This window comes from Mastigoproctus giganteus, chromosome 5 (assembly GCF_048544385.1).
Source record: "Mastigoproctus giganteus isolate SK-2022 chromosome 5, ASM4854438v1, whole genome shotgun sequence".
Lineage (NCBI taxonomy): Eukaryota > Metazoa > Arthropoda > Arachnida > Uropygi > Thelyphonidae > Mastigoproctus > Mastigoproctus giganteus.
Genome location: NC_143579.1, coordinates 10,743,019 through 10,767,082, shown reverse-complemented (window position 1 = coordinate 10,767,082; position 24,064 = coordinate 10,743,019). Strand labels below are relative to the sequence as shown.

Here is a 24,064-nt window from a genome sequence, read left to right as displayed (position 1 = left end):
AACTCCATTGTTAATATTATGTCAAATAAATGTTTGCCACTAATTACTGTCTTGTGTCATTTCTGCTTCTTGTGCCTCTGCTACTACTTTCCCGTGATGTTTCCGGTTATGGGTTCCTATGCGATTCACATTCCTTTAGATTTACCTACCTCCCCTAAACGTTTGTACCAATATTTTGAGACACCCTGTATATATATTTTTTTTGTTTAGAAATTGTGAAAATGATGGGCGAACGCAAGAGTTGTGCTTTCAAATTAAACAAAAACTTGAAATTATTCAAAAGTTTGAAAACGGTGCATCCATTAAATCTCTAAAGAACCATTATAATGTTGGTGACCAAACCATATGCGACATTGTAAAAAATAAAGGGATGCTATTCGATTTAAAATCGACATCGTAAAAAATAAAGGGAAGCACCGTATTGAACACGAGTAGTACGTGGTAAGTTTTTTAATTTTTTTTTCGTGGTTAACCGCGGGTAACTGAATCAGTGGATACTGAATCAGCAGATACGGGGGCACAACTGTATATATATATGCACTTAGAAAATTTATTTCTTACATCTCCACCATAAAAGAAGTGTAATGATGGAATACTGCTTTCAGCTCCTTCAATTTTTTCTCTTTTAGCTCTGTATTCTTCTGCTGCTGGTAGTAAAAGACTATAAGCCAACTGCAGTTCCTTTTCTTCTCCATCTAGAATAGAATGGGATATAGCATAATTTTTTTTTTTAAATAAAACAGATACTTTTTTTGTTTTTTATATTTTTAAAGTTTAAAAAAGCAAAAGAGAAAACACCAACAAAATATTTTTTATATGTATGGTGTATATATAAATCAGAATAAATATTCATTTCCTATACTCAACACATTTTTCTCACTTTGTCATTTTTGCATTGATGATGAATAACGAATTTTAAGTTTTGACTACTGTTTCAATTAAAATATGTCACATATAAAATAAACCATACTGACTTAAAATGAGATTTGGAGAACGAAAAAGACCTAGGGATAACCACCAGACATGAATTTCTCTGAGCAGTGCTGATAAGCAGCTAGAAGAGATCATGGGGTTCTGTCAGTCATATGTAGGAACTGTGTGTGTGTGTGAGAGAGAGAGACCTGCAAATATCTAGGGATGAAAGGAAATCAAGACCTGCCTGAATGAGATATACCATCAGACTGAGAAGCCTGCTAAAAACAAAGTGAATGGCTTGAACATGGTCAGAGTCATAAACTTCCATGCAGTCCCAATACTAACATAATTCCTTTGAGTTCACAGATTGGACCAACACCAAGCTGGAGGAGATTATGAGATTGACAGGATAACGACGACGAAGAGCCACCAACACTGAACAACAGAAGCAGATTAAGAACCTGATCAATTCCTTCCAGGAAAACACAATGCTAATCTACCAAGACAGACAATCACACACCACTCAAACTCAACCTCAACAAAGAAACCCTACTCACACAGATGGAACAAACAAAGACAGAAAGATGTGTGAAGAAAGCACCCATCCAGACACTACAATGACCTATTCCATCAAGGCTACATAGGATGTCTTACAACAAATGGCTCATGAGCAGGAAGCTGTTCCCTGAGACAGAAGGACTCGTGCGTGCCATCCAAGACCAGGTAATCAACACTATGAACTATAGGGAATACATCACCAAGGACCCCAGAGTAACAGACAATACATGTCAATGATGCCACCTGGCCTCAGAAACAAAAAAAAACACAATCCAGCATGTCACTGCAGATATAATCACCCAGATGGAGTACACTCATAAATATGATCAGGATAATATGTCAGAAGCTAGAGCAAAAATACTAGTTGATCAAAGAAAGTGTACCATACTACAAGTACAAAACCTAGGCTGTACAAGAGATCCCTACTCACAAACTATACTGGGACTGCACTATAATAACATATAACACGGTCCCACACAACAGGGCAGATAGCCAGACATTAACAAGAAGGAAATGGCTATCTACTTGATTGCCATAGTAGTGCCCAATACCAGCAATCTCCAGAAACTTATGATGAAAAGATTGGAAAGTAGTAGTAGTAGTAGTAGCGGCGGCATGTGATGCAAGAAAGCAAGTGTATGAGCTTATGCAGCATCAGCCAGGAAAAAAAAAAAAAAAACACACCATTCCCTCCAAATGCCTGTCCAGTTCCTCCTTAAATTTATTTAACCTATCACGACAGATGGAAGTTTGTTCCAGCAATTAACCACCCTTTGGCTAAAGGCAAATTTCCGCACATCTATTCTACATCTGTCTTTTCTTAATTTGAATTTATGCCCCCTTAGGTTCGTAATCTGAACAAGTGGCAGGATCCCATCAGAATTCAGCATGCTCAACCCATTCAAGGCCTTATACACCTCAATCAGATCACCGTGCAGGTGCCTAGTCTCCAACCACTGCAATTTGCAGAACTTAAACCTCTTTTGGTAAGAGGATCCCCTCATTCCCCTCACCAATCTTGTTTCCCTTCTCTATACACGCTCAAGCAAATCTACATCCTTCCTAAAATGAGGCCTCCAGACCTGTACGCAGTACTCAAGGCGTAGCCTGACCATTGCCTTATACAGAGGGACAATCACCTCCTTTTCCCTGCTACCAAAATTCCTATATATCATTGACAAAACCCAATGATTTGCCCTGGCAACCTGTCTGCATTGCTCAGAAAACTTCATATCTGACTGCACAATTACTCCCAGGTTTTTTCATTTTCTACCACCTTAAGTGTAGTTCCTCCATGTGGTGTGGCGCCCACACCACATGGAGGAATGCCGCCCCTCTATGTTACCAGGCAGTACTAGGTGGTAGATGACTCTCATCAACCGGTGAAATACCACCACTTTGCTTATTGGAGGCTTGAAGTGGTGGAACCCATGTTTAGTCTCTAGAGCTAAGTTCCGGTCAACCCTTCCCTATCTCTTCCATCATGCAGTATGATTGATGACTTTTGAGGTTATGATGAACGTTGTGGCGAGATCCAATATTCCTTACATTTCGAGGGTACAGCTCTAAAACGGTTTACGCAGGCCGGCCGCTAGTTAGTACACCAGACCGAACCTATTGGTAACTCTCTAGGAGGCTTCCGGATCAGCTAGTGTATAATCTTGCTACCTCTACTCTGCCAGATAGTGACTGGAGGGAGTCCGAGTAGTGTGTATGCGGGGAGCATTGTCGAGGCCACGTTATGTCAAGGATCTGGGTATATTCTTCCCACATGTACGCCATATCCAAAAATTTCATTACTTCATACAGCATGTCCCACCCACTTTTTCTTACTATTGAATACACCATGAATTGTCAAACTAATAGAACAAGCTTATCTGCGAAAAGATCTAAACCTCCCAAGGATTTCCTAATTCATTTCACAAATATACGTGGTCTCAATTCTAATCTCAACGATGTCCATTTCCACTTGCAGTCTGCCAAACCCCATGTACTTTTTCTGACAGAATCTCAGTTATCGGTTGATTCAACTACTGTTCATCTCAGATGCCCAAATTATTCGCTGTATGATTCCTTTCGCCTCAAAGGTGGTACTTGTGCATATGTCCGTTCTGATATTCCCTGTCAGAGACTTGGCAATTTGGAATCTCCTCTCTTTGATCTTCTCTGGCTTAAAATCTCTCTACCTCATTGTGTCAAATTCATCTGTTGTCTCTACCGTTCTCCCAACTCCACTAATCACTTCGAGCTCTTTGACTTCCTCTCATTGCAACTTGACTTTCTCCAGTCCAACTTTCCTAACAGTGAGGTAATTTTCCTTGGTGATTTTAATGTTCACAACTCCAGCTGGCTTCCGTTTTCTAGTCACACCGACCCAGCAGGTCGAGATGCTGAGGCTTTTGCAATTACTAATGACCTAGCACAGATTGTTCATTTACCTACAAGAATACCGGACAATCCGAATCATACAGCCAATACGCTTGATCTTTTTCTCACAAACAACCCTTCTAAGTACACGGTAGAAGTGAGAGGTCCTTTAGGCACTTCAGATCACAACTTGGTGATTGTCTCTTCTCCAATGGAACCTTTATCTCATAGCTATTCCCAACCTCGTGTTGTTTGGCATTACAAGAATGCAAAATGGGATGACCTGCGAGACTTCTTTTCTTCTTTTCCTTGGTCGGATTACTGTTTCAAAACTCCTGATGTCAACGTTTGCTCAGATCGTGTCAGTGAAATTATTCTTGCAGGAATGGAATCCTTTATCCCACACTCCACTTTAAAATCTCGTCCTTTATCTAAACCTTGGTTTTCCAATAAATGTGCTAAGGCTGTTCAAGAGAAGAATATTGCATATCGTAATTGGCTTGTTTCTAATTCTTCAGTTTCATTTTCTGCCTACACCAAAGCTCGCAACAATTGTAAAGCAGTTATTAATCAGTCCAAACTAGAGTTTGAACAGGCTAAGAGTAGAAAACTTGCTTCTTGCCCTAATGGTAGCCGAGCATTCTGGTCTCTTGCCAAAGCTATTGGCCGCAACTTTTGCCCATCTGTGCTTCCACCTCTGTCCAAACCAGATGGTTCTGTTGTCACTTCAGCCAAGGATAAAGCTGACCTGCTAGCATCCCATTTTTCTTCCAGCTCATGTATTAATGAACTTGGTAAAACACCTCCCACCATTCCCAACACGGTCCATTCAATGCCTCCTGTGGTCTTCCGTCAAAAGGATATCAGAAGGATTTTGATGAATCTTGATGCTAAGAAAGCTCCAGGTCCTGATGGTATTTCTCCACTTGTTCTCAAAATCTGTGCCCCTGAACTTACTCCTATTCTTTGCCGCCTTTTTTCACTTTCCTATTCCAAAGGTGTTTTTCCTTCTGCTTGGAAATTTGCTCATATCCAGCCAGTTCCTAAAAAGGGTGACAAATCCCTCCCATCCAATTATCGTCCCATTGCAATTACTTCTACTCTTTCTAAAGTAATGGAGAAATCAATTAACCGCCAACTCTTAAACTACCTAGAAACCTTCCGTCTGATCAACGATCGCCAGTATGGATTCCGTCGGTGTCGATCCACTGGTGATATTCTGGCTTACGTTACCCATTTATGGACTACTTCAATGGAAAGGTTCGGTGAAACACAAGCAGTTGCTCTTGACATCTCAAAGGCTTTCGATCGTGTTTGGCATAAAGGTCTTCTAAACAAGCTTCCATCTTATGGTTTGCCAACTGTTTTTAGTAATTGGTTATCCAGTTTTCTCTCCGATCGCTCACTGAGGGTGATGGTAGATGGCTCTCTGTCTTCTAACTTCTCCACTAATGCCGGTGTCCCCCAAGGTTCAGTTCTTTCCCCCACTCTTTTCCTCTTGTATATCAATGACCTTCTTCCATTGACTGGAAATCCTATCCATAGTTTTGCCGATGATAGCACATTGCATTCAACTTTCCATTTTGAGAAACCTTGCCCTGCTCAATCAGCTTCAACTTCTCGAAAATCTGCTACCAATTCCTTAAATGCCGATCTTCAGGTAATTCTCCAGTGGGGCAAAGACAACTTAGTTGATTTCAACCCTTCTAAAACTCAGTCTTGTCTTATATCTCGAAAAAAGGATTCTTCTGCTCCTATGCTTATCTTTAGTGACACTCCAATTTCTAGGCAAAAGGATATATCTCTTTTGGGGATTACCCTAACTTCTAATCTCTCTTGGCACAAGCACATTACAAATATTGCTTCCTCTGCATCTAAAAAACTTGGTTTTCTCTTTCGCTCTCGGCGTCACTTTTCTTCCAAACAGCTGCTCACTCTGTATAAATCGCAAATCCGCCCTGCCATGGAATATTGTTCCCACATTTGGGGTGGTGCCCCCAAAACCTCTCTCAGGCTTCTTGATTCCATTCAGAAGAGGGCAGCTAGGTTAATTAATGATTCATCTCTAACAGAGTCTCTCCACTCGCTTTCTCATAGACGTACTGTTTCTGCTGCATGCCTCTTCTACAGATATTTCCATGGGCACTGTTCTTCTGAATTGGCTTCTATAATTCCCGCTCTCTCTTTCAAAACAGTCCGAACACGTGCCGCCACCAGCCAACATCCATTTACTGTCCAACTTCAAACCCACAGAACCAACTTTTCATCTTCCTCATTTATTCATTCAACTGCCGTTTTCTGGAACAACCTTCCTTCATACGTATTTCCTGAAAATTACAATCTACAGAAGTTCAAGTCCAATGTCAACAAATATCTTCTTTCGTCTTCTCAACCTCCAACCCAAGCACGGTACTAAGTACTATAGGTTCTAATACCTCTCGTGTTTGGGGTTCACATAAAAAAAAAAAAAAAAAAAAAAAAAAAAAGTACCACACAGTTGGTACGTTTCTCTGGGGTTACTTCTACCCATATGCAGTACTTTGCATTTATCAAGGTTAAACTTCAGTTCCCACTTTTTAGCCCATTTGCCAAAATTATCTAGATCCTGTTGCAGTAGCACACTGCCATTACTGTCACTAACAACCCTGCCAACCTTTGTATCATCTGCAAACTTCGACACTAAGCCCGATATACCTTCGTTAATATCATTGATAAATATACAAAACAACAGAGGACCCAACACCGAACCCTGTGGGACTCCACTAATAACATTAGTCCACGAAGAGCACCACTCATTAATTACCACCCTCTGTCTTCTCCCACTCAACCATCCTTTTATCCATTGTAGCAACTTACCCTTAATACCATTCTGCTCCAATTTGTACAATAGTCTTCCATGCGCAACAGTGTCAAAAGCTTTCCTGAAATCCAAATACAGTCAGTCCTCGTATAACACGATAGTTGTGTTCCTAGAAAACCTCGTGCAATGCAAAATCGTGTAATATAAACAACAGGCCCTATGGAAAAAATAGGGTTAGGGGCCGACCACCCAAGATTGGACACACATTTAACCAAAACATAATTATGGGGAAAGTGGCGGCAGGTTGTCATCATTATCGGAACTGGGAGGTGGAGGAGATGCCGATGAGGACTTTGGACGAAATGTGGTCACGCCAGAACTAGAGGGCTGCGGCTCATTTTCTGTCTCTTTCTTGGGTGTTTTCATAAAAAAGACATCTAGTTTCTGTTGTTTCGCAATCTTCCTCCTTTCACAAAGCAGATCGAATTGTATGAAGTGCTCTTCTGCTTCTTTCTGCATTATAATCGTTATCTTCTAGCCATTGCATACTTTTCTCAAATGAATTTAAAACTGAAGATAACTCTGAAGTAGAAAGCAGTTTTATGGTGGCGTTCAGGCATTCAACTTCGTCTTTCTCATCTTCCACCTGCCCTCCAGCAACAAGTTGTTGCAGTTCTTCAGTTGAAAGTTCTTCTTCATGAGACTGAAGCAACTCTTTTAAATCATCTTCCTCCAATTCCTCAAAGCCAACCTGCTTTGCGAGGGCAACACAATGTGCTTTTAATTTAGGAAGCTCATTTACAGGATCAAAGCCTTTTAAAATCACGAATAAAATCTGGTAAAAGAGGCCGCCAAACACCATGTAAGCATTCTTTTGTCACTTCATTCCAGGCCTCCACAATTATGTAAATTGCATTCTTAATGTTGAATCGCTTCCAGAAGTCTTCTGTTGGTGCATTTTCGCACTCTGTTTCTGCTATCAGCATCTTAAATGTCCGTCTTGTGTAATAGTGCTTAAAAACAGCAATTACTCCTTGGTCAAATGGCTGGATAAGAGATGTTGTGTTAGGTGGTAAAAACAGGATTTTGATGTTTGGTGACAGTTCAGCAAGGGTTGGAGGGTGACTTGGTGCATTGTCCAAAATAATTAAAATCTTAAAATCCAAATTTTTCTTTTTGCAGTAGCTTCGAAACACATCCTCAAACAAATGTAGTAGAAGTTCAGTGAAGATCTGCCCTGTCATCCACCCTCTTCTGCTGTTCCTAAAGTAAACACCCAGGGTAGTCCTTGTGATCCCTTTTAACGCTCGTGGATTGGCTGCATAATAAACTATAACAGGCTTCAGTTTCAAGTCGCCACTTGCATTTGCTCCTAACATAACGGTAAACCTATCCTTAGCAGCCTTGTAGCCTGGAGCTCGTGCTTGCTCTCTTGAGATATATGTTCGTGATGGCATTTTTTTCCAATACAGTCCGGTTTCATCAAAGTTGAAAATTTGGTCCAGTGTATAGCCCTCTTCCTCAATTAGTTTTTTCAGTATCGGCGGAAATGCCTTCGCTGCTGCTTCATCTGCACTCGCAGCTTCACCTGATAATTTCACATTATGGAAAGCGTGACGTTTCCTGAAATTGTTGAACCAGCCACTACAGGGAGGCACTTCTTGAGGGTTTTCAGCTTTATTTCTCAGATCTTCAAATATTGCCAATGCCTTTGCTTTTATCGTAAGCAAACTTGTTCCTGATCTCTTCTTTGTTTGACCTTCTATCCAAACAGATAAAAGACGTTCCATCTCTTCCAGTTCTTTGTGTCTTGATCTAACTGATTTTGTTACACTTTGTGTTGTTCCTGCCATGAAAGTTGCTTTTATTTTTTCTGCATTCTTTCTAATTGTTCTCAGCATTCCCTCATTTAGGCCTGTAGCACGCATAATATCGCATGTTCTTTCATTCCGGTCAAAGCGTTTCACAATTTCATATTTTTCTTCTATTGATATTGCTTTTCTTTTTCTCTCTGAAGTATTTTCACCAGAACGCTTCCTTTTCACACTTTTTTCAAGTATTTTACTCATTTTTTTGAGAATAGAGCACAATTATAAACTGAACAAAAATGAGGAGGCAAGCTTGATATACATAAACGCACAGCGAACATGTAGCAACTGAATAAACGATGCAGAGCCCGTGTACAAACTGAATAAACAAGGCAGTAAAGGCGAAAACACACTATTCTCACATATTACATGCTTATGTTTTACTGGAGGTCACTACCATAAAACAATAAAAACAATTTGCAGTTTCCGGTTTATTGGTGGTTCCTGCTAGTGGAATCTGTTATAAATGGGTAGTAAAAGTCGATCTAATTACATTTGCGACAATACCGATACAGTAGCTGAAATTCTGTTGATTTCTACGTTATTATGTTAAATGTGTTTCCCCTTCCACGAAATCATAAAAACAAAATTTCAGAATCTTCTCTTCATTCCTACTGTGTTGTGTTCAGTTGTGGTGATTCCGCCGCGTTCGACTACCATTTCTTGTAAACACAAAGGCGAATCGTGCATAAGCAAATTCGGTTCATGTTATATAAGATATCGTTCCCCTATTTATAAATCGTGTATGATCGAATTTGTGTAATGCAAACACGTGTTATACGAGGACAGACTGTATATGATATTAAAATTATTTTTTTGCATCCAGTTCCTTTGTAACCACCTAAGTACACAGACCTAAGACAGGAAATCAAAGAAATGTCAAAAAATCACAAAAGATCACTCGGGTCACAGAAACTTATTGAGTTCTTATGACAGAAGTGACCTTTTATGAAGGTGATATTGCAAAGACAACTGTCACTGAAGAAGTGTTAAGAAAATACCATGAAACATTTGGCTCCATTACATACATAAACTCCAGGGGCTCACATCTGGTGAGTATGGGCTTGGCACACCCAGGGTCCTCCTGAGCTGGATATCATCATTCTTCTCTTTCTAGGTGATTCCCTTTTATTTCTCTCTCTCTCTCTCTCTCTCTCTCTCTCTCTCTCTCTCTCTCTCTCTCTCTCTCTCTCTTTCTCTCTCTCTCTCACGTCTAGTACAGCATAAGCTTCAGGCTTCCTTATACCATATGACTAATAATAATAACCAATTTGGAAATAAACATGATTATACCAACATAGGTTTGAATGCTTTATCATCTTCAAACAGAATTTCTGAAGTCCTCTTCAATGGCTATAATCAGTGATTTCAAGTGGAGGGAGTAGGGCATCACCCATGAATTATTCTGCATTTTTTTAGTCCACATAACATACAAATTGGCCCAAAAATGCACATTTCCAAAGACAAATACACATCTACAGTTATGAGTGAAAAGCTCCTGTGCCATTAAAATAATTTGAATTAAAAATTTCTACATATAGATGGAATGAGAGATGATAACTACCAAAGTATCTGGGTACGAGGGTAGCCTGTGCGGACGAAGCTCTTTGACGCTCTTGGAACAGAGAAGTTTTTCCTGATTTATTTTCTGATTTATTAGCTTAAATTGTCATATTAACTTATTTCTAGAGTAGCTTTATATTCCTAGTTACAATACTTAGTTTAAAGTTTAACTTAGACAGAGATTTTGTAGGTATTACTTAGTATTATCGGTAACGGTATCAAATCCACGTGTTACAAATTGAACGAGAGGTCTATTTTTTTTTAACCAAATTTAGTCGATTTATTAACCAATTGTTATATTAAATTATCTTCTATAAGTAGATTATAGACCTAGTCAGGATCCTTAGTTTATTCTAAATTGAGATAGCGAGATTTGGAAGCTAATCAATACTTACGAGTCCGTAGAAGTACTGTTCGTGAATTCCCGCCATTTTTACTCGATAGCATAACCTTAGTGTAGTATAGTGCAAAATATAATATTGTCAAATAATCAGTAAATCTATTAATCTTGATAAACTTTATTGTCAATTAAATTTTACTTTTAACTCTATATACATATATATATATATATATATATATATATATAACGACTTAATCGTAACAAATAATTAATACATAACTATAGTGGTACACGTGATACGGAAGTTATATAAAGGGAACTCGTAGAAAACACTAGATACCGAAAAAATAAATATAGCGTTATAACTGTTTTGGGATATAACTTAAGAATTTAATTTTGTTTTGAAATTTTATTGAATTAAATCGGAATCATGACTCAGACCAGAGCAGCAAAGCAAAAGGCTCAAGCTAATGGGAGTGCTGTGGTTCAGGGGAGAATTGAGGGGGTCAGTTGCCCTCTGAATCATAGTCTTTTAAAATGCACTGTTTGCTTGATATTTGCGGAGCAGTTGGGTACGGGACATGACACTGCCAAGGGGGATGTCTTTGTGTGTGCACGATGTAAGGAGTGCAAGGAAATCAGGCGACAACTCAGCGTTGTTATGGGCCTTTATGAGAGCTTGAAGGACAGGGTGGATGCCCTCGAAGGAAATAAATTGAGGGGCCGATCAAGCTCTCAGCCGCCCACATCAACGCCAGAGCTTGCACTTGGTCATCAGGCAACACAGAAGCAGGCCCCTAGGCAGAATGCGCTGGTCCCACAGGAACTAGTAGTTGTTGGTGACTCTATTGTCAGGGAAGCGGGGAACATGCTTTGCAAAAAGGATAGGTGGAATAGGACCAGGGTATGTCTGCCAGGGGCAAAGGTTGATGACGTTGTAGAGCGGATATCATCTTTTAAGGGCACAAAAGGTGATATAGTTGTACACGTTGGCACTAATGATATTAAGAGTAGGAGACCGGCGGAATTACTTAGCAAGTACAGGTCACTGTTGAAAAAAAGCCGTGAATTAGGGTTGAATTTGAAAGAGTCTGCAATTCTGCCCAGACACGATAGGAGGGAGTATATGATGAGAGCCTTGTCGATCAATTCGGCCCTGGAGGGATTGTGCAAGGCTCAAGGGGTAGAATTTTTTTCAGCCTGGACTGTACTTGTTAACAGGAGAGACTGCTTCTACAGGGATGGGATACACTTAAATAGAAAGGGTGGAAGAATTTTTGCTGATGCTGTCGAGGCAGAGTTAGGTGGGTCGGAAAACTTCTAGTTGGGGGGGATACAAGGACTAATAGATTAGCAGCAGCCACTGGCAGAGGTGGATGTGATTCTTGCACTGCTTCTATTGATATGAGCAGAAGCCTGAAAAACAAGATGCAGGATATTTCAGAGACTGCTGGGAGTCATTGCGGTACAAGTAAACACATGGGTTGTGTTAGGGTAGCCAAGAATAGAAATAGGTGCATGTATACCTGCGTGTACACCACATGGGTTGTGTTAGGGTAGCCAAGCACAAGTAAACACATGGGTTGTGTTAGGGTAGCCAAGAATAGAAATAGGTGCGTGTACACCAATGCTAGGAGTTTGGTAAATAAATTTGATGAATTTGAGGTATTGCTCAAAACATCAAAGGCAGATATTGTTGGGATATCAGAGACGTGGTGTCACACAGATATAAGGAATGCGGAACTGGAATTTGGGGAATACAATGTGTATAGAAAGGATAGACAGGACAGGAGGGGAGGAGGGGTTATGCTATTAGTTAAGAAACACATCAAGTCCAAGGAAGTGAAGCCAGTCGACATCGATGGACAGGGCAGTGTCGAGTCAGTTTGGTGTGACATAAGCATAGGGAAATCAAAATTGAGAGTAGGAGTGTGCTATAGGCCTAATGACTCTGATGAGTATAATAAGATATTGTACAGGGAAATAGATTGGGCCAGTAAATCAGAGAGTCTTATAATGGGGGATTTTAATTTCCCAGATATTGACTTGAATTTGTGGGTTGGTCACTCGCACACTAGCAAGGCTTTTGTGGATTTATTGGATGATTGTTTTCTACATCAGGATGTTCGTGAGGCAACAAGAGGGAACAATACTCTTGATCTGATTATCAGTAGTGATTCTTCATGCATTAAGAATCTGAAAATAAATGAATTACTAGGTGGCAGTGATTACAGTGTGTTGAAGTGGGATTTACTCAAGGAGGTAACTACCATCAGAGGTAAAGGGAAGGGTTTTTGTTTTCGTAAAGGCAACTATGATGGTCTGAGACAGTATTTAAATTCTATACAGTGGGACCAACTGATGATGTTACCAACAGCAAACTCAAAATGGGAAGCATTCAAGGAACTAATCTTGGAGGCTACCAGGCTTTCCATACCAACTAAGAAATATTGTTCAAGGTTTTGGCCTAAATGGTTGTCAGATGAACTAATGAGACATGTGGCAGAGAAGAAAAATGCATGGGATACATACAAATTAATGGGTGACATGGAAGCCTATGATAGATATAAGTTGGTCTGTAACCAAGTCACAAAGGAGATTAGGCAGGCAAAGGCAGACTACGAAAAATCCTTGGCAAAGGATGCAAAGAAAAACAGAAAAGAGTTCTTTACCTATTTAAACTCAAGAAGGAAAGGGATGAATCAGATTGGTCCACTGGATATTGATGGTTCAACAGTTGAGGATCCTGCTCAGGTGGCTAACAATCTAAACTAGTATTTTGCATCTACATTCACACATGAGGAGTTATTCAGGAAGGAGAATGATGTAGGTAAAGTAAACATTGGCAGTGAGCTGGATGATTTTGTAATAACTGAGAGGAAAGTGGAGGAGAGATTGTTGAGGATAAACATAAAAAAGGCACCTGGGGTGGATGGGATCTATCCAGTTATATTAAAGGAGGCAGCAAAGGAAGTAAGCAAACCCCTAGCCATAATTATGAGAGCTTCTTTGGACTCAGGGAAGGTACCCATAGACTGGAGATGTGCAAATGTAACCCCAATTCACAAAGGAGGATAAAAGGCTGACACAAGTAATTATAGACCTGTTAGTTTAACTTCTGTTCCAGGTAAATTAATGGAGGCACTGGTTAAAGAAGCACTGCAGGATCATCTAGACAAGAATTCAGTTATAGCTCAGACGCAGCATGGTTTTGTTAAGGGCAGGTCTTGCCTGACCAATTTGATTGGATACTATGATGTAGTCACAAAAGAACTGGATGCAGGGAATAACTTTGATATTATATATTTGGGTCTTAAAAAGGCTTTTGATACTGTTGCACATGGAAGACTGCTGCACAAATTGGAGCAGTGTGGCACTGGAGGCAAATTGCTGCTATGGATAAGGGGATGGTTGAGTGGCAGAAGACAGAGAGTGGTAATCAATGGACACTGCTCAACGTGGACTAATGTTATTAGTGGAGTTCCTCAGGGTTCAGTGTTGGGTCCGTTGTTGTTTTCGGTGTTTATGAATGATATTGATGATGGGATATCATGTTTAATGTCCAAGTTTGCAGATGATACAAAGGTTGGCAGGGTTGTTAAGGACACCACTTACGTTATGCTGCTGCAACAGGATCTGGAAAGGTTGAACAGATGGGCTGAGAGGTGGCAAATGAAGTTTAACATTGACAAATGTAAAGTACTACATATGGGAAACAGTAACCCCAGAGCAACGTATCAACTCTGCGGTACTACACTGACAGTGGTGGAGAATGAAAAGGACCTTGGGGTAATTGTGCAGGCAGATATGAAGTTCTCTGAGCAGTGCAGACGAGCTGCAAGAGTAGCTCATGGTGTCTTGTCAATGATACATAGGAATTTTTCTAGCAGGGATAAGGAGGTGATTATTCCCTTGTATAAGGCAATTTTTAGGCCACATCTTGAGTACTGTATACAGGTCTGGAGGCCTCATTTCAAGAAGGATGTAGAGCTGCTGGAACGGGTACAGAGAAGGGCAACAAGATTAGTGAATGGAACAAAGGATTGCTCTTACGAAGAAAGGCTTAAGATTTGCAAATTACAGAGTCTGGAGACTAGGCACCGGCAAGGTGATCTGATAGAGGTGTATAAGGCTTTGAATGGTTTGAGCATGCTCAATGCCAATGGGATTCTTCATCTTGCTCAGAATAATCAGCTCAGAGGGCATAAATTCAAATTGAGGAAGGACGGATGTCGGATAGATGTGCGGAAATTTGCCTTTGGCCAGCGGGTGGTTGGTTGGTGGAACCGACTTCCATCACTTGTTGTTGAAGTTGATAGCCTAAACAAATTTAAGGCTTAACTGGACAGGTATTTCGAGCGAACGGAGGGGTGAAATGGGAGTGGTGTTTTTTTTTTTTTTTTTTTTTTGGCTGATGCTGAATAAGCTTGCTTTCTTGCATCATATGCCTCTACTAATGCTAATGCTAAAGTTGATAAAAACATTATAAGATAAAAGGAAAACAAAGAATAGGTAGACTAAAGAAGAGATAGCATCGACCCGAAACAGGTCGCTTGGTCCAACTCCCTGGAAGGAAGAAGTAGAATATCAAAAAAATTTAGAAATTAAACTTACACTTTTTTTATCAAGTGGAAATTTGCCGTTACCTTCAACAGGATATTCTTGCAAGGTACTGCTACCTGTAACCAAGTTATAATTATACAAACTGAACAATAAGAAAGAACAAACAGCCAGAATAAGGCAAGGACATCAAACCTATGCATAAACCCTAAATTGCATCCTAAAGTAAAGCCACCTCTTCCACCTTTTAAACTTCATGTTCTTTGATAGGTGGAAGCCACCTCTTCCACCTTTCAAACTTCATGTTCTTTGACACGATGGCTCTATATTCATTTCATTTTTGTTAATTTAGTTATCTAAATTTCACCTGTCTACTATTATTTAGTTTGATTTCTCAGCTGAGTTCTGACTTATTTTGACATTAAAAGAGTTTTTACCGGTGTTATTTGGAAAAAAGCGTTACATTACCTAGAAATTGACACAAAACCCGACGCGCATGTATTGTATTTGTTGTGTGCAGTGACACAACAAGTGCAGTTATGCAACAAGTGCATGTGCAAAAGAAAACTCAATTAGCATTAGCATTAGTAGAGGCATTTGATGCAAGAAAGCAAGCTTATGCAGTATCAGCCAAAAAAAAAAAACCCCACTTCCACTTCACCCCTCTGTTCGTTCAAAATACCTGTCCAGCTGAGCCTTAAACTAATTTAGGCTATCAACTTCCACGACAAGGGATGGAAGTCTGTTCCACCTGCCAACCACCCACTGGCTAAAGGCAAATTTCCGCACGTCTATCCTACATCTGTCTTTCCTCAATTTGAATTTATGCCCTCTCAGGTGATTATTCTGAGCGAGAGGAAGAATCCCATCAGCATTGAGCATGCTCAAACCATTCAAGGCTTTATACACCTCTATCAGATCACCTCGCTGGTGCCTAGTCTCCAGCCACTAATTTGCAAAACTTAAGCCTTTCTTCGTAAAAGCACCCCTTTGTTCCATTCACTAATCTTGTTGCCCTTCTCTGTACTCGTTCCAGTAGCTCTACATCCTTCTTGAAATGAGGCCTCCAGACCTGTATACAGTACTCTAGGTGTGGCCTGACCATTGCCTTATACAAGGGAATAATCACCTCCTTATCCCTGCTAGAAAAATTCCTATGTATCATTCACAATACACCATGAGATACTCTTGCAGCCCGTCTGCACTGCACAGAGAACTTCATATCACCCAGGTCCCTTTCATTCTCTACCACTGTCAGTGTAGTACCACAGAGTTGATACGTTGCTCTGGGGTTTCTGTTTCCCATGTGTAGTACTTTACATTTGTCAATGTTAAACTTCATTTGCCACCTCTCAGCCCATCTGCTCAACGTTTCCAGATCCTGTTGCAGCAGCATAGTGTCAGTAGTGTCCTTGACAACCCTGCCTACCTTTGTATCGTCTGCAAACTTCGACATTAAGTTTGATATACCATCATCAATATCATTTATGAATACAGAAAACAATAATGGAACAAACACTGAGCCCCGAGGGACTCCACTAATAACATTAGTCCACAATGAGCAGTGTCCATTGATTACCACTCTCTGTCTTCTCCCCCTCAGCCACCCCTTTATCCACAGCAGCAATTTGCCTCCAATGTCACACTGCTCCAATTTGTGCAGCAGTCTTCCATGTGCAACAGTATCAAAAGCCTTTCTAAGATCCAAGTATATAATATCAAAGTTATTCCCTGCATCCAGTTCCTTTGTGACTGCATCATAGTATCCAATCAAATTGGTCAGGCAAGACTTCCCCTTAACAAAACCATTCTGTGTCCGAGCTATAACTGAAGTCTTGTCTAAATGATCCTGCAGTGCTTCTTTAACTAGTGCCTCCATTAATTTTCCTGGAACAGAAGTTAAACTCACAGGTCTATAATTACTTGTGTCAGCCTTTGATCCTCCTTTGTGAACTGGGGTCACATTTGCACATCTCCAGTCCATGGGTACCTCCCCTGAGTACAAGGAAGCTCTCATAATTATGGCTAAGGGTTTGCTTACTTTCTCTGCTGCCTTCTTTAATATAACTGGATAGATCCCATCCACCCCGGGTGCCTTTCTTGTGTTTATCTTCAACAATTTCTCTTCCACTTTATTCTCAGTTATTACAAGATTCTCTAGCTTACTGCTAGAGTTGAATACACCTCTGGCTTTCCCCTCGCTAAATAATTCCTCATGTGTGAATGTCGATGCAAAATATTCATTTAGTTTGTTAGCTACCTGAGCAGGATCATCAACAGTTGACCCAACGATATCAAGTGGACCAATCTGATTCATCCCCTTCCTTCTAGAGTTTACATAAGTAAAGAACTCTTTCCTGTTTTTCTTTGCATCCCTTGCCAAAGATTTCTCGTAATCTGCCTTCGCCTGCCTAACCTCCTTTGTAACTTGGTTACAGATCAACTTGTATCTATCATAGGCTTCTGTGTCATGTGTTAATTTGTATGTATCCCATGCATGTTTCTTCTCTGCCATATGCCTCATCAGTTCATCTGACATCCATTTAGCCTAAACCTTGAACAATATTTCTTAGTTGGTATGTAAAGCCTAGTAGCTTCCAAGATAAGTTCTTGAATGCTTCCCATTTTGCATTTGCTGTTCACAATTGTACACAAGTGCAGTGATGCACTACTTTATACTGTTATATCAGCATAATGATTAATACGCGAGTGACTGTGCCAAAATCTACAGCCCAGCATTTGAAGGAATATCATGAAAGAAAGAAAGGGAAGTTGGACAGAAATGTGAATCCGGATGAAATTCAACAAGAGTGTTTCGTTATGCCTGGGAGTTCTCAAACTCTACCCAAAAAAACTCGAGCTGAAATAATGAAGGAATGTCATAAATGGAAGAAAAGGAAATTAGAAATTCAAACTATTCCAAATCATAATGAAATTCAACCACAGAGTTCTACCGTGCCTGATACTTATCAGGAATCTAAAACTCCAGCAGAACGAATGAAGGAAAATCATGCACGAAAAAAAACCAAATTAGAAATGGCTAACAATGAGATTCCTGATTACATCAAGCTGACAGTGAGTTTGAAAAACTAGTGTACAAAAACCCATTTGGATTTGTTTGTTTGTTATTTGGTTTTTAGGAGCATTAGCAACTAAGGCCATATTGCTCCGGGATATGCAGTGGTCATTCCCTGACCTTTCCGCATCCTCCGTATTTGGTGGTGACCGGCTCGAACCCCGGTCTAATCAAGAAGCGTGTGCTACGCACTGCTGCTCCTTCCCACCTGGCTACGGAGGCGTCGATTTGGATTTAGTTGTAATGTTTATGATTGTTTATGGTTAGATTTGAAACCATTTCCAACAACGTCACATGAATTACTTCAAAATTAATTTAATTTACAAGAAGTCAGTACTTTCATGGGTAATACATGCCATACTTCATTAAAATGGGGGCAGATACCAACTATGGCCATGTCAAATGGATTTATATATCCAATATATCCTACTTATTTGCCTCCGCTGGATGTTATAACTGAGTGTTTGATATTACCATGATTACCCTTTATGCAAATTCGTCATTTATGTTATGGACATGGATATACGTGATCATTGGACAAGTAATAAATGTACCGGTTATTACCGGTATATGTAAATGGTATATGTACCGGTATATGTAAATACGATGGTTCATCAATTACCTAGAGAATTAGATGACAATTATGCCATTAATGCAAGTATAAAATGAAGACTTATACATAAATCATCATATCTACAAGGATGTTTGTAGAAGAAAATAGTGAAAATATGGTAATGGTATTTGATAAATTCACCTTTGTACAAATTCTACGGCATAAAAGTGAGTGACGATTTCTTGGGGACAAATGATGATAGTGAAAAGGAACATTCAGATGAAATTGTGGAACCAGTCAAAAACGAAATTGTTAATTCAACAACAAACATTATTATGGTCTGAAGATAAATATTTATGTATAGCACCAGGTCAGAATTCATCTCCAACAAGTTTCATATTTGATATACAAGCATAAGAACTTTCTTTTCCAGCTATATATTTGGGACATGCACGAAAATTTAAAAACGGATTGAAAATTACTCCCTTTATGATGGCATCGAGTGAAATTCTTAGATCTAATCATCGTGGAGTAAATACCCAACATTTACTATATATTGCACAAAACAATAGCAGCAATGCGACAGCGGTATAAGATGAAATTGGAGACATTTGTGGATCTTTATGCAAATTCAATAGTGAATCCATTTTCATCGTTGCCATATACATCACTCCAGAGATGTCGTTAGATATAATTCAAAAATTCATAAACAAGAATTTGATGCCATATTCCATCGAAGGTGCAAAATTATTGGAAGAGCCACTGGATCGTATACCTATAGTTCTCGCTGGTGATTTCAATCTAGAATTAAATTCTGAGGCTGGAAAGGAGGTCTGTAAATTTATGAAAGATATCTTCAATTTAGATATTAAGTCAAATATAGATATTAAGTGTAGTATTTAGTAATAATACTATTAATTATGTGTAGTAATACTACACATAATGGAATGACAATCGATGGAGTATTCGCTCGGGAATTAAAATCATTTGAGTAATGATTAACATCTTTGAGTGTCAAAATTATATATCTTATTTCAGTTACCATAGACCAATAATTTTAGTGTTATTATAATATATTTTATATGAATTATTTCACTGTACACTAGTACAATGAAAAATTCCATTCATTGTATTTCACTGTACTTAAATTATTTTTTTCGATAAAAATAAATGCAGCAATACTTTTTTTATTTATTTTACTGTACCAGTTTCATAATGAGTTCCTGCAGTAAAGATGTTTTTAATGGCTGCCGCTGTGACATTATCAGTGACACTATTAGTGTCAGAGTAGAGTGGCAGCAACTCATTATGTACCTGGTACATTTTATTTTTTTTTTATTTCACACAACTCACACTGAAATATGAGTTTTTTAGGTTACAGAGTATCTATAGAATTGAAGTGTATCCCATTTGTGCTGCTGCTACCTTGCAACCAAGCTATAATTAAACAAATAAAATGAACAACACAAAACCAAAATTAAATTAACAAGCATGATCCGAACAATATTTTCATTGTTTTAGGTAACAGAGTATCTACAGAATTGAAGCAGGCGTTTTTCTGCCATATGACCAATTGAGATGCTCCTTCAATGAAGGAAGGGATGCTTACCATTTCCCCCAAACTTACTTTATTTTTTTCCTTTTTTTTTTTTTAAATTTCTTTTATTTTCTTCAAAGTGTTTGAGTCAACAATTGTTTAGGGTTTGTGCATGGACACAAAGCCCTTGCCTTATTCTGTTTGCAGTTTCACCAATCCTTGCAAGGTTTTCAATGTTGCTGAACTTCCCTGAGTGAGTATTGGATCATGCTTGTTAATTTAATTTTGGTTTTGTGTTGTTCGTTTTATTTTATTATTATTATTACTAGCCATGTAGTGCATGGAAGCCTGAGGCTTATGCTGCACCAGCTAAAAAAAAATTTCCAAGTTACCCAGAGAGAGAGAGAGAGAGAGAGAAGTAGAAGAAAATCACCAAGAAGAGAAGAATGATGGTATCCAGCTCAGGACCCTGGGTGTGCCAATTTGTTTAATTATAGCTTGGTTGCAAGGTAGCAGCAGCACCCCACAAATGGGATACACTTGTGATAATGGGAAAGACAGCCAAAAGCTGACTACAAGAAGGCATTAGTAAAGAAAACTAAGAATGGGGACAGGGAGTTCTTATATGTGAACAGAAGGTAAATCAAACAGGTTTTTCTTAAACATTCACCGTCCAAAGAAGGCCTAGCAGATGTGACTGATGAGTTGAACAAATATTTTTCAACAATATTTCCAGTCAAAAGAAAGTTCAAATCTCTGGAGAGGGAGGAGTTGGTTAGCTATACACTGGAAGGACAGGATTCATGGGATACCTGGTTCCTGGGCAACGTACGGTGTCACCCCTCTCGCTAGCAGATGAACCCACTACTTGACAGCTATGTAGGTACACTGCATCACCATATTCACGTAGACGGTAATACAATGTCAGTATGTATAAACACGTGAGTTAACCGACTTTAAAAGAGGGATGATGGTGGCTGACTCATGGGTCACTCTATTGCGGAGGTAGTACAGAAATTGCACTATGAGAAGTAATTTTGGCTAAATTCAAACCAGAATTGATGGTTACCTTGTAGGAATGGAAAGAGCATGAATATTCTATTTAGTGTTATTATTTTATTTTTTTTGTCTGATGAAAAAATATTTGTTTCCTTGCATCATTTGGTTTTACTAATATTATCCTGCTACAGTTAAGAGCAAATGGTAAAAAAAAACATAATAATAAATAAAATAAAACAACATGGCAATCTAGTTGATTCATCATCATCATCATCAGCCACTTTCAATCCACTGCAGGATGAAGGCCTCTCCAGCATCTTTCCAGTTCCTTCTGTTTAGAGCACTGGCCATCCATTTACTACCGAAAAACTCATGAATTTCATCCATCCATCTCCGCCTTTGTCTTCCAGGTTTTCTTCTAGCTCCTCTCAGGTACCATTCTGTTATTTTCTTAGTCCATCTGTCATCATGTCTTCAAGCTATTCCTGTTCAGAGACCATTTTAGTTCTTTAGTATTGATAAGAATGTTGTTTACTTGAGTTTGCTGCCTAATCCATGTGTTTCTCTTCTTATCTAACAGTCTGATTCCCATTATAATTCGTTCCATTCTTCGCTGTGTAGTTCTCAGCTTCTCTTCCATTCTTTTGGTGAGTGCCCAAGTTGCACTTCCATAAGTCATGGTGGAGAGTATACATTGATTCATTATTTTACGTTTCAGACAAACTGGGATATTGCTCTTCAGTATGTGACTATATTTCCTGAATGCTATCCATCCAAAATTTATTCTTCTCTTGACTTCCATCCATTTATCATTATTACAGCTAATAACTTGTCCCAGATAAGTATATGACTCCACCTTTTCAATTACTGCTCCTTCAATCATTATTTCCCTTTCTGTGGCATACTTGTTCATCATTACTTTTGTTTTAGCCATATTCATCTTTAGTCCAAAATCCTTACTAACTGTGCATAACTGATTAAGATTTTCCTCTTATTCTTTGGGATCGTGGCTTATGACCACAATGCCATCTGCAAATCGTAAATGGTTTAGGTACTCTCCGTTCACATTGACTCCTTTCTGCGACCAGTCTAATCTTCTGAAAGCTTCCTCAAGGGCAGCAGTAAACAGCTTCAGCGATATTGCGTCTCCTTGTCGAACTCCTTTCTCGATTTTAAATTTGCTACTGTCTTTGTCTAGTCTGATAAAGGAGGTAGCACTCTCATATATTTTCTTCAAAATCATAATATATGGGGTATCTATGCCTTGTCTTTCCAGTGCCCGAAACATTGCCTTATGCTGTATGGAGTTAAATGCCTTTTCATAATCCACAAATGCCAGGCATAATGGTGTTTTATATTCATTTGCTTTCTCCATTAGCTGTGCTATTACGTGAAGGTGATCCATAGTTGAGAATCCTGTTATAAAGCCAGCTTGCTCTTTCGGTTAATTATCATCAAGTATTCTTTCTAATCTGTTAGTAATGACCCTTGTGAACAACTTGTAGATGTGGGATAACAAGCTAATTGGTCTATAATTTCCAATTTATCTCCTTTCTTATGCAGCAAAACTATGATTGCATTATTCCACTGCTTAGGCGTCACACCTTTTCTAATGCACTTTGTGAAGAGCCTTGCCAGTTTTTGTGTTATGTCTCTTCCTCCCAATTTTAACAACTCTACAGTAACTTCATCTTCCCTCGGGGCTTTCTGATTCTTCATTTTCTTCAATGCATGTTCTACCTCATCAGGAAGAATATCGGGTATGTCGTATGTGTTGCTACTTTGCAATCCATCTTCCCCACTGCTGGCATCATTCCCTCACTCCTTGTATAATTCTCTATAGTAGTCTTCTGCTATTTGAATTATGCCTTCTCTGCTGTTTATAAGTACACCATCGCTATTCTTCAGTTTCACTTGTCTTTCTGTATTACTGTTCATGGCTGCTGATTTAAATCCTTTGTTTTCCCTTAATGCTTGTTCTACTTTTCTTGTGTTAAATCTTCTTATGTCCTCTCTGAGTCTCTTTCTAATGGCTTTGCATAACTCAGTATACTCAATTTTCTCACTGTCAGTATTTTTCTTGCTCTTCATTTGTCGTCTTCGGTTCATCATGACAAGTGTTTCTTGACTAATTTTTTCTTCTTTGGATTTCTTTTTTCCTATAGGTTTCTTGGGCTTTATCACTTCCAGAAAGTTGTAATATTCCTCGTCGATATCTTGGTCCTGAGCAGTCTGCAGATGCTCAAACTTGTTCTTAATTTCCAGTACATACTGCTTTTTTCACCTCTTTTGTTATCTCAGAGACCCTTGTATTATTTACTCAAGTCAGTTTTTTCCTTTCCTTTCCTACATCTATATCAAGTGTACATCTTACCATTCTGTGATCACTTCCAACATTTACCTTATTCAGGATGGTAACATCATTCACAATATATCTTCTGTTAGTGAGGATGAAGTCTATTTCATTAGTAGTTAATCCATTTGGACTCTTCCATGTCCACTTTCTGTTCACCCTTTTCTTGAAAAAAAGTGTTCATTACTGACAGTCCTTGAGATTCTGCAAATTCCACAAGTCTTTCACCTCTTTCATTTCTTTCACCAATTCCAAAATTTCCTATAGTTCCCCTTTCTGCGCTGTTTTGTCTTTTTCCAACCTTAGCATTGACGTCCCCCATAATAATAGTGTAGTGGGTTTTCTGCTCATCTAGAAGACTCTCAATTTCGGTGTAAATTTCTTCAACCTCTTCATCATCATGGCTCGATGTTGGTGCAAAAATCATTATAATCTTTAGCTTGTACCTCTAGTTGATTAGACCTTATATATTATTTTGTTTTTGATAATTTGATTTTTTTTTTTTTTTTTTTGTAGATGGTCATAGTCCTCCAGTGGCAGGACAGGATACATTGCCATGCACCACTCATTTGCAG

The 24,064-nt window shown here is 39.0% G+C and overlaps 1 protein-coding gene across 1 annotated transcript in view; it reads right to left on the bottom strand.

Moving 5' to 3' along the window:
- Nucleotides 1–24,064, bottom strand: part of LOC150085167 (nucleoredoxin-like) — a 73,859-nt gene that overhangs the window by 8,946 nt on the left and 40,849 nt on the right. Inside the window, exon 3 of the mRNA XM_090373857.1 lies at nt 562–695. Coding sequence (XP_090229983.1) covers nt 562–695 — 134 coding nt within the window. The remainder of the gene's footprint in view (nt 1–561; nt 696–24,064) is intronic.